The sequence below is a fragment of the Anopheles aquasalis genome, chromosome 2, assembly GCF_943734665.1.
Source record: "Anopheles aquasalis chromosome 2, idAnoAquaMG_Q_19, whole genome shotgun sequence".
In the NCBI taxonomy this organism is placed as follows: domain Eukaryota; kingdom Metazoa; phylum Arthropoda; class Insecta; order Diptera; family Culicidae; genus Anopheles; species Anopheles aquasalis.
This window is the reverse complement of record NC_064877.1, coordinates 19,772,501-19,782,500: the sequence shown is the minus strand read 5'-3', so window position 1 is coordinate 19,782,500 and position 10,000 is coordinate 19,772,501. Positions and strand designations below refer to the sequence as shown.

General features: G+C 51.3%; 3 protein-coding genes across 7 annotated transcripts in view; 2 read left to right on the top strand and 1 right to left on the bottom strand.

Moving 5' to 3' along the window:
* Positions 1-4,044, top strand: part of LOC126569066 (serine/arginine repetitive matrix protein 1) — a 4,728-nt gene extending 684 nt beyond the window's left edge. The window contains exons 2-8 of one of the 3 annotated variants that reach the window (XR_007607783.1): positions 502-884; positions 972-1,537; positions 1,886-1,974; positions 2,197-2,413; positions 2,478-3,064; positions 3,134-3,475; positions 3,508-4,044. Coding sequence is in view for 2 of the 3 variants with exons in the window: in XM_050225874.1 (XP_050081831.1) it covers positions 758-884; positions 972-1,537; positions 1,886-1,974; positions 2,197-2,413; positions 2,478-3,064; positions 3,134-3,407 (1,860 nt within the window). In the remaining variant the exon portion in view is untranslated. Of the gene's footprint in view, positions 885-971; positions 1,538-1,885; positions 1,975-2,196; positions 2,414-2,477; positions 3,065-3,133 lie in introns of all 3 variants that reach the window. The other 2 variants (XM_050225874.1, XM_050225875.1) reach the window with 2 other exon arrangements.
* A 24-nt stretch (positions 4,045-4,068) lies between these two features.
* LOC126569067 (NADH dehydrogenase [ubiquinone] 1 alpha subcomplex subunit 2) lies at positions 4,069-4,793 on the bottom strand. The gene is made up of 3 exons (XM_050225876.1): positions 4,608-4,793; positions 4,372-4,478; positions 4,069-4,293 (listed from the first exon to the last, which is right to left on the bottom strand). Exons 1-3 carry the CDS (start codon positions 4,703-4,705, stop codon positions 4,205-4,207), a joined length of 294 nt encoding a protein of 97 aa, XP_050081833.1. The 5' UTR covers positions 4,706-4,793; the 3' UTR covers positions 4,069-4,204.
* Positions 4,794-5,055: 262 nt separating this feature from the next.
* LOC126581723 (myotubularin-related protein 13) overlaps positions 5,056-10,000 on the top strand; it is a 16,275-nt gene continuing 11,330 nt past the window's right edge. Inside the window, exons 1-2 of one of the 3 annotated variants that reach the window (XM_050245577.1) lie at positions 5,056-5,181; positions 6,320-7,194. In XM_050245577.1, coding sequence (XP_050101534.1) covers positions 7,113-7,194 — 82 coding nt within the window. In that variant the 5' untranslated portion in view covers positions 5,056-5,181; positions 6,320-7,112. Of the gene's footprint in view, positions 5,633-6,279; positions 7,195-10,000 lie in introns of all 3 variants that reach the window. The other 2 variants (XM_050245575.1, XM_050245576.1) reach the window with 2 other exon arrangements.

Sequence of the window (10,000 nt, the reverse complement as noted above, 5' to 3'; positions counted from 1 at the left end):
TCCCACTCGATTCTCTTGCCGCGTTTCGAATTTCTCGCGCTCTATACTCGTCCGCATGCATCGCGATCGCGCTAAACTGTCCTTTTCACCAGGATACCGGGTCGCGTACCGCCAAAACCAGTCGGTCGAACCTCGCCCTACTTTCAGTCCTCTCCATCGGTTCGGTTTCTGATCCGGAAATCGCGTCACCTTTCTCGTATACGTCCGGGATAAATTCGCGAACAGAGGAGCTCTCTCGGCTTCTGTGAAGAAACCAGGTGCTGGCTACACGGAAAGATGGCAACGATAATAACCCTATTTGTTTGAAGTGAACCACCGCGGCTCGTCATTCGCATCAAAGCAACCACCAGCTGCCGACCAGCGATCGAAGAAGACGAAACAACACGGCGCCGATTCCCTTGGCTTCCTGGCCTTGTTACTAATCCAGAATGCTTTTCTCGTTTCTCGCCAACCTCCTTTACCCTATCCCACGCAATCGAACACGTTGACCTCGCAACATAGAGGTTCCGGTGGGCAACGACGTGCCAGACCCTCCTTAAGGAGCATGTGAATATATCGGGTTGGTGTGCAGCAGCGTGTACCACCACGGTTCCCTAGATTCTCCGAAGAATCACACACGCGCGACCGCGTACGATTGACCCACGGGACAGATCCACGGATACACGGACCGTTGGTCACGTTTGGTGATTGAGTGAATCGCAATCAATTTTCGGAACATTCGTGCATAGCCCGTTGGCTTCTATCACTCGAGCGGGCGATGTCGATGCGACGCCGCGAATTAAGTCCACCGCCACGCGGTGGTGTTGGGAGAGGTGGCGGTGATCCACTCGCTGGTAGCAGCAAGTTGCGAATGGATCGTAATCCGACTCGGGCCAAAATTAATGGTAAGTTTTGTGGGCAACAAGCGTTGAAACAATGGTATCCTTGGGCAACTACTGACATTTTTTGTCTTTCACTCACTTTCGAACCAGATCCTAGCCATCCGGCAGGCAAACGCAAGGAGATTGACAATGTGATGAAGAAGGCACGGGCCTTTCCGAATGAAACGTGGGACAAAAAGTTGCTGGAAGCGGAAGAAAAGGATCCGAATCGCTGGCGCCATTCCGGGTACAAGAAGCTGTACCTTGAGGATGATCCCAGCAGCTCCGATTCGGATCGTCCCGTACGGTTTGGGAATGGGGGGCGGCGCAGCCGTTCACCTCGATCGCCGCCCCGCAATCGACGCACACCGTCACCGTTGCCACCGATGCGCAGGCGCTCACCGTCACCAATCAATCGCAAACCGCATCCACCGGAACCGAAGCGTCGACCGCGTTCTCCGTCACCGCGTCTGCGGCGTAAATCTCCACCGCCACCTATGATGCGCCGTCCCTTGTCACCCGAACTGCGCAGGCGATCTCCGCCACCACGCATGGGGCTGGGTGGCTCACCGAGAAGAGAACGGCGCATGTCGCCACAACCACTGCCACCATCGTCCAAGGGTGGTCGTATGCCACCGGTGCCACGCTCAAAGCGACCACCGTCTCCACCGCCTCGGGTAAGTTCGCTCGTGAGGAAGTCTTTGATAAATAACCGTAACAGTCGGGGCACTACCAAAGAGTCGCCGATGACTAGATGTAAGTCATGCCTACTGTATGACTGTTGGATGGTTTGCTTCTTGCTTCATTTCTTATTAATGAAGACTTTCCTGTTTCAGAAGACGACAAGATACCGAGTTGGTTAAGTCTAGGGGACTCTTTTCTCCAAATTAGTATAACAATGACCTCAATATTGAATGATCAAATGTGAACACACTCGGCTTCAATTACATCCGAAGCAATATAGCCAACCTTGCACGACACGAAAAGTAATTTAAACGTTTTCTCTTTACTACGGTGCCCCCCAGATGAGCCGATCGGCATCGATGAGTAGTTGCAGCGATGATTCTTGTTCTGCTTGCTCGGTCGAAGAACATCGTCGTCGCCGTCGATCTAGGTAAGTGGTACTTAGCAACGATCAGGGCAGCGGCACTCCGAAGACGATCGTGGTACAGTAGTCCGCCCTGCTGTGACCATCGTTAGCGATCGCGATAGTGACGTGCCGGGATGTAGCGAGAGTCCCTCCGTGGGCAACCGGACACTCCTTTCTCCCTGTGTCTCTGTCTCTCTGTTTCTCTGAATGCCCACACTTCCTTCCTTCCGCGTGATACGCGCACAGATCTCGGTCGTTCTCGCATCCGCGTCCGCGCGTTCGTTCTCCGCTGCATAGCAACGGTTCGAAAGGCCACCGGTCTCGCGAAGGCCTCGCGGCCGCCCCACACGAATCCCGCCTGCGTCCGATGAGCCCGCCGCCGCCGGTGGACCCGCGTCGTAAGCAGCCACCACCACCACCAGCATCAGAAAGCCTTCCGAAGACTCATCGTACCCTGGAGAAGGTATGCCATCACATTCCCTGCTTAACCTTCGGCGATACATCAATCCCCTTCGCTCCACCCGCAGGATTCACGTGAACGATCATCACGGCCAATACCGCCGCCCCCAGTACCGGAGCAGCGTTCCAGGCGTCCGCAAACTCCCGATTCCGACCGGGATTCAGCATCACTTACGAAACGCTCGAAGCACAGCAGCGCTAAGGTGCCAACCTCGACCGAGGATCCGCAAAAGCGATCAAAGAGCAGCAGTACTCGCGCCTCCAAGCAACAGCTTGCCACAGCCAATGGCCACGAGCCGGCCAGCACACTGCAACCAGTGGCTGGTCCTTCATCGAGCGGAGGTCATAAGAAACACAAGGAGAAGAGCGTAGAGAAGCTGCGGGCACGTGTAAAGATTGAAGGAGAACCGAAGCAGGCCCGCTCCCGGCCTCGATCACCGTCCAGCGGTTCGGAAGAGTCCAGCAGCAGTGAGAGTTCATTGCCTCGCTTTACGGCCACGACACGACTTACGCTTTCCGAGCGCTTCGGTAAGATGGCCCAATGGAGCGTCGATCGATCGAACATGGAGAACATGCGTATCACAAAGAACTCGGCCGGTGGAGATCTGAAGGTGATGATAGAGGAGGAGCTGGAAGCACCGCCGACACGCTACACGTACGTTGCATTGGCCACCCAAACGCAGGACCCTTTCCGTTGAATGTTCTTCATCATTTCCTTTCACAGTTACTCACCAGCACCTGCCGGTCACTTTCCTGAGGAGCTGATGACAACCGGACCGAGTGGTCTGTCCTCCTGGGATGATGTACGGGTACGGTACGAGTACTACAAGGGCCGCGGTTATCTACGGGATCTGGATTTGCAGGACTACATCAAGTGGGAGGAATGGTGGTACAAGTATCAGGAATGGTTGAAACAGGAACGCTACTATGAGCTCTGGGAACGCTCACAGATGAACCGACGGCGCAAGAAGGTCCCCATCTCCCAGCGGCTCAACTAAGATAATTGAGGAGCCGACGATGAAGGAGAGATGAACATTTTCTTCCTTTGGATTTTGACGAAGCTCAAGTCCTTTGGCGCTTGACGAAGAACCGTCACAGTCACAGGGCTCAGCAAACGTCCAGTCCAGCAAACGGCAAGCTTGATTATTTCGTTGAAAATCTACGAATGAATGATCTTAAAATGCTAATTTTTAAGACTGCAAGGTTTCTCTCGTACCCATTTCATGTGCAACTGTCTCGTTTTATGCCCCTTAGACTTAATAACTGTTTTAGAAAAAAGAGGAACTCCCCACACGAGTTGAGTTTCGGTAGCTAAAGGTGTAAACAGTTTGAACCATCGCAGCTGAGTATCAGCATCCTGTCACGATGTCTCATTTTCAAATATAACCTTCACCGGTGTAGTAATTTAATCGCGATCACTTAAGATTTGAAAGCAGAGCGGATGACCAACACTTTTAGATACTAAGAGCAATAGACGTTCTCGGCCTCAGTTCTAGTTTGCGTGCAACAAATAAAACAAAAAGAGGAGGTGTTTCGTTTCACAGGACCGAGCCAGTGTGATTGTAAAAATCGTGTGCATGAATTACATTAATAAATGTAACCTGTTCGTCGCAAGAACAACCTTGTTGGGTGAACACATTATTAACCGTGCGCAGTGTGTTTGGAGTTTTACAATCGAAAAGATTTATTTGCACCGTCCATGCACATTTTTATCGATCTTGCGGGTTTACATGTACAGGATTTCTAACAATTTCAAGCGAATTTCGAAACACACCCGTCAGCACAGGTGGCCGCATCACGGTCCCTTGCCCAGCGTTTCGATGTGTTTCGCAATGTCCTCGGCGGTTGCTTTGGTCAGTGCGACAGATTTCTCTTTGCCCATTTCTGCAAACAAAATAAAACACAGCGAACATTAGCAGGCGGGGATGCTGCTGTGTATCTCCGGTACCGGCCGATGCTTACCGTAGCGAACCCAGAGCCTCGGCTGTACACCGCTGCACTCGCGGACCAGAATCGGCAGGGAAGGATTATCTCGCTTCAGCTGAACGTACTGCTTGTTCACGAAGTCACTGGTGGGTGGAGGGTAAGGGTAGAACGAAATCAAAATTGATCGCCCGCCGGGATCGAGCGTGATTGTGTAACACAACGCAGCAGGCTGCCTGCATCCCGAGAACGGACAAAACCTCGGCTCTACTTACCGCACGCCCTGCGACTCTTCACCGGTTTGGCAAAGGTGTAGCCGGAGCTCCTTCACAGCCGGGTTCAGCCGTGCGAAGCGAAGCAAACTCAGCCTCATGATTTCCTTCCGGATGCGACTTTTTTACGGCGAATCCGAGTGGCTGCTCGCAAGAAAAACAAACTTTTTCCTCCTGCCGATGACAGTTCTTGCGCAGTTTCATCGAGTCTCTAGAGTTGTGACTGGTTCGTCGATTCGTCGAGTAAGGACAAATATTTTTCCAACCGAAACCGAAAAATATGATTTTTTCTCAATTACGGAAGCTCAAATGCTAATAAATTTATCTTTCTAGCATAATTTAAGTCCAGCGCACCGAGACACATCATTGCACGTCCTGCGGAATCGATGATCCACCCGTATCTGTGTAGGAATTTACGCCAGACTCTGCCGCGGTCTGCTCAGCGGGTCCGATCGAATTCACGGCCGTCCGGTGGAGAGGGGCTCAAGGCACAGGGGCACAGAAAACCAGATGAAAACAGAGGAAACGGAACGTCAAACGAAACGGTCGTCGGGGTGCGTCGTCGTCTGTGCTGCTGGTGCGTTTAGCAAAAGAAAAAAGTGTCCATCCCAGTAGACAAAGCCCGTCGCGACGAGGTTCTTTGGCCAGGAGCCACTTTCTCTTGCGTGCGTGGAAGTGAGTGGAACGAGAACAACCCACAGCCCAGCGGCGGCGGTCGTGGGGTGGTGTGTGCCCACTGTCCTTTCTCTCTGTCGCTATCATCATCGCCACCCAGTTCCAGGGCGTTCGCTTTTTGTGTGCTCCCCGCAGCAGGCGGATTAGCTGGCTGGAAGTGAGCTGTCAAAACGCGGCCACGGCCTGCCTGGACCAAGAACAACAGCGCCCAGAGTGGAATGCAACGAGAAGCAAAAAAATAACACCAACGGAAAGAAGTCACCAAAAGGACATCTGATAAGGGAGTCACAGCGCGCGCGACAACCTATCAGCTCGTCAGCTCTTCTTGCTGGCTTCTTGAGCCGTTCTAGCGTGTAATCATCGTCGGTCACCGCATCATCAAGCCGCCTGCCGCTTGTTGTGTGCCGTGAGCTAGTTTCACTGTAGGGTGCGGTCAGGGCCAAAAATACCAACAAACCGAAGAGATCGCTCCGTTCTGTTGGCTGGCTGGGTGGCTGGGTGGTGCTGCCACCGATCTGTTCTGCTGCTCTGCGCGAAGCCTTTCCCCACAGTGTGTCCGTCCGAATGTCCATCACGGCGGCCCCGCATCCGGCTGCGGCGCTTGTAGTGCTTCGTGCGTGCGTGTCAATATTCTAGTTCCTCGCGTTAGCGCACCGTGCCACCCCCACGGCAATCGATAGGTCAATCCTTATCGAACAAGCAAATCGAATCAAATCGACCAAATCGAAAAACGGTGGATTGGAAGGGGGGAGGTTGTTTGGAGAAAGTAGCGCCACGACTACTACTGCTGCTACTAAGCGACCACACCGCACCCCAGCGGACGTCCTGTGGTTCCAGTCCGTTGTTCCGCTTTCGTTCTTCACCCTCACCCCTGCCTTATCCCGGCGTTCGTGTTATCTGGTGTCCGTGATTTAATTTATTTTTAGAAGAACCCGGTTTGGGCTCGCGTGTGTGGTGGTGTGAGTTTATGCTTGTGTGTTTGTGTACTAATTGCAATCAGTTTTATCTTTCCAAACCAAAATATTAATATGCTGCTCTAGGTTAGTTACGTGCGTGACGGTTTCCGCATCGCAGTAACCTGGGAGGGCGCCTTGGAAAAGAGTTGAAGGAAGTGCCGCACCAAACCGCGCGAACGACCCAGTCGTGAACAGTGAAGTGAAGTGCGTGAAGCTGCACCGCAGCAGGGGCTGCTACCACAGTTGTGAAGAAGCATAAGCATAACCAGAAGAAGAAAGGGTGGAGGCTTCGTCATGCTTCGTGAAGGAATCGCCCCATTTCCTGTGCCACCGTGTGTCTGTGCGTAGTGGTCACGTTGGTGTGCAAAGGGCAGACTGCTGCCTGCTAGTAGTGGCAACAAGTGCAGCGAACAACCAGCACCAGCCAACTGCGACGCGACCCAGCGGCGACAACTAACCGAGGAACAACGCGAACGCGAGCCTGAGGAAGGCGCACTGTCCGCACGAGATAAAGCATCGAGGCATCAACGGTGCTCTGCATTAATTATTGGAACAGCCGGGCGCGCGCGACCGACCGACCGACCGACCGACCGACCACGGTGGTGACGGTGGAAGGCGGACGCAGCATCATCATTAATAGGATTCGTCATCATCACCGCTTGGTGGTTGCCTGGGCGTTTCTGTGACAAAGGCAGGCAATTGCTGCTCCAACACGAACGCCATCGAGGATGATGATAGCGGCTCTAGCAAGACAGTACCAGCACCAGCAGCAGCAGCAGCAGCAGCAGTAGTGATCGCGCCGCGGCTTCATTGCGCCAGAGAGAAATAATCCGTTCTGCGGGCAAACAAGCAACAGTTGCCGACGGAGCCGGCAGCAATGGAAAGCCCTCGTAATGAGTCGAAAATGTCGCGTCTCGCCGATTACTTCGTGATCGTTGGCTACGATCACGAGAAGGAACGTAAGTTTCGAATGGGGAGGGACACAATAATGTCCTGGGGCAATGATAGCAAGGGGCAGCGTTGTTTGTCTAACCGGCACTCGAGAGCGGGTAGCTCGAAGACCGCTCGAAGTCTTAATGCGAAACCGCGAAGCACATATTCTACATGGCGCGTTAGATGGCCTAGCTGGCCGGTCTATGACACTGCATCCACCTGCAGTTGTTGCATTCACTCACTCAAACGGCTGTGCAATTATCGATGGAATAAGATTAGAACATTAGTTTCGCGAAACAAGCTAATCGGTGGCTAATCTTGAGCGGAGCGGACCGTGAACGCTACACTACCGTGGCCTTAGCCAAAAGGGGGACACCCCCACCACCACGCGGTCACGTGTTTGGAGCAAAATTGCTCTCGACACTCTCGGCACAGACTCTTGCAAAGTCTGTTTGTGCACATTTCGCTTTCATTTCTGAGCACCGCATTTGTCGAAGGGGGCGAAGGGGTTTCTGCTACATGTTTCAGCAAACGGTTCGATGGGCGGCACTGTGGGAGATGGCGAACGTGTATCGATAAGCTGACAAAGGGAATCTATCATCATTGGAAAATGCGGACAACGTTAATGAGACGATAAAGAGCTAGCGTTTGCTGCTTGCTGGTTTTTGTTTGTTTTTGCATTGGAATAGCGACGCTTTGGAGTAGATCAAATGTTGAAGATGAAAATGCAAAGTTGTTGCTCGAATGAACCGTTCGTAACGATGGTTTCGACTTCACTGGTTACCCTGTTCACAGATTGTTTTTTTTTTTCAGTTTAACTTGCGTTGCTATTCTCATTTAGCAACAGCTCCTTTGATTTTTTACTCTTCTTGAATTCTGATCTATCGATCTGATCTGGAATATTAAAACATGATCGTTTTTAAGAACCTGAAGCTCCTGAAGAGTTGACAAGAAATTTTGTGTGTCCTTTTTTTAGAAGAAAGTTTAATGTTTTCTCTTAAAACATAAGGCCACAACATTGAAGTTGTCTAAGTTTACGTAATTTTGTAATCTATTGGAAAGAAAAATTTTCGAAAGAGACACAAGTTTTCCAATCTACGATTTAATGATTACACTCATTGTCAAAATGTTGGTTCTCAAAACAAAATTACAAAACCATGTTTAATAAGAAAATAGCAAAACCAAAAATTCTTGGATCTTCCGTAGAATGATCGGTTTAGCTTGATGCATCTCCGGTCTGAGGGCTGCAGATGGGAATGGGTTGAATTCAATTTACGAAGATGGGTTTTTACGATGTTCCCTAGAGCAACGATACACACTGGCAGCTATCTACTGTTGCCTCTGCCGCCGCTGCTGCTGCTTACTTCATCGCCCAAGAACGCGGTCCATTTCGTTCTCGTTGCTCTATTTGTAGTAAGAGGAACGACGACGACGAGCGCTGCATTAGAATTTAACCCCAACCAATAGCAAGTGATGCTGGCCTGACCGGGTGTGAGTGGCGAGTAGCAGTAGCGCGGCAGTGTGATGAGTGTTGGAGGTTACGATAAAGGCCACCACGTACCGACCGACCAACCAACTAATCAATCCAATCTTCCCTTCACCCCCGGACCACATCGGAATGCCGTCCAGTCACGGGAAGTGCGAACAGCAGAGTATCAAACATGGCGAGTGTCTTGTGCACACCATCAAGAACTGCCACATGTATGCTGCTGCTGCTGCCGTTTGTTCCTCTTTCTTGGCGATCTATGTTCCAGCCGGTTGCCTTGCGGTTGCGTCGCTCACAAATCAACTCCAATGATAAACTCTAGAAGCTACTGCTCGACGAGTGTATACGATGTCGATCACGTAGAGCTTCGCGATCGCGATCGACGTATGAAAGCGATAACTGGCCTGGCACGATCTTACTAGATGGCCAGTAATGTGTGGGTCCGTCGCTATCGCGAATAGAGGAGTGCGAAGCATTGGAAAATGATCAGTATCCAAGCCAATTTTCCACTTTCTTCGCTTCGGACACACTTGAGGCAAGAGAGCGCGCGAGCTGAATGTTGATGCTGCTCCCAGGGTAAAACTGAACCCCAATGGTCCCCGGCGTATGGCGTCGGCTGGAAAATGGAGTAATAAAATCAACGGAATCACCGCCAGCCAGCCAGCCAGCCAGCGAAGCAAACCAAACAAGCTAGCCTCCTCCCCTTCGTCCATACGATCGTGTGATCGGTTGATGGCGCTGTCTTGGATTCGCTTATTTATGCGATATCCGCGACGCGTGTGTGGTGCGGTTTGGAATTTTCTTTTCGCGATCTTTCGATCGTAACACCATTTTAGCGTTGGCGCGCCACAGACAACCGAACGATTTCCTTCATCGTCACACACAATGTTTTCCTTACATAAAACTCAAAGGGGACTGAGACTGGCGAGTGCGGGAGACACTGCGCTCCGTCTTGTGGGGTAAATTTTGGCTGGTTTGCTCGTTGGCCATTTTAACGCCGACACGGCCACGCTTTTACCAGTGACCGACAAACGAAGTGAAGCGTTTGATCGCCAATTATCTCCGATCGCCGAAGGTCCTTTTTGGTGAATGAGTTTAATGATATACGTTGTTGCAAGCAGCAAATCAAGCCCGTTATCTAATGCTACGTTATTCAATGATTTGTGGGCGGACAATCAGTTTTCATGGTTTTATCTTTTGTTGTGGAACTGGCAGGCCATTGATCAGTTCATAGCCGCCATGGAAATGGACGCCAAAGACTCTGTTTTCTCTGGAATTTGAATCGATTTCTGAAATAGAAAATCTACTTTGGACCTTTCTTTTGTGATATTCAGATACGGCGTTCA

What these genes read in the sequence shown, in the direction of transcription:
- LOC126569067 (XM_050225876.1), bottom strand. Translation starts at nt 4,705, where the DNA reads ATGAGGCTGAGTTTGCTTCGCTTCGCACGGCTGAACCCGGCTGTGAAG. An exon ending in GAAGAGTCGCAGGGCGTGCG is followed by an intron (nt 4,479 to 4,607) that starts GTAAGTAGAGCC and finishes TCCACCCACCAG; the next exon opens with TGACTTCGTGAACAAGCAGT. An exon ending in GAGGCTCTGGGTTCGCTACG is followed by an intron (nt 4,294 to 4,371) that starts GTAAGCATCGGC and finishes TTTTGTTTGCAG; the next exon opens with AAATGGGCAAAGAGAAATCT.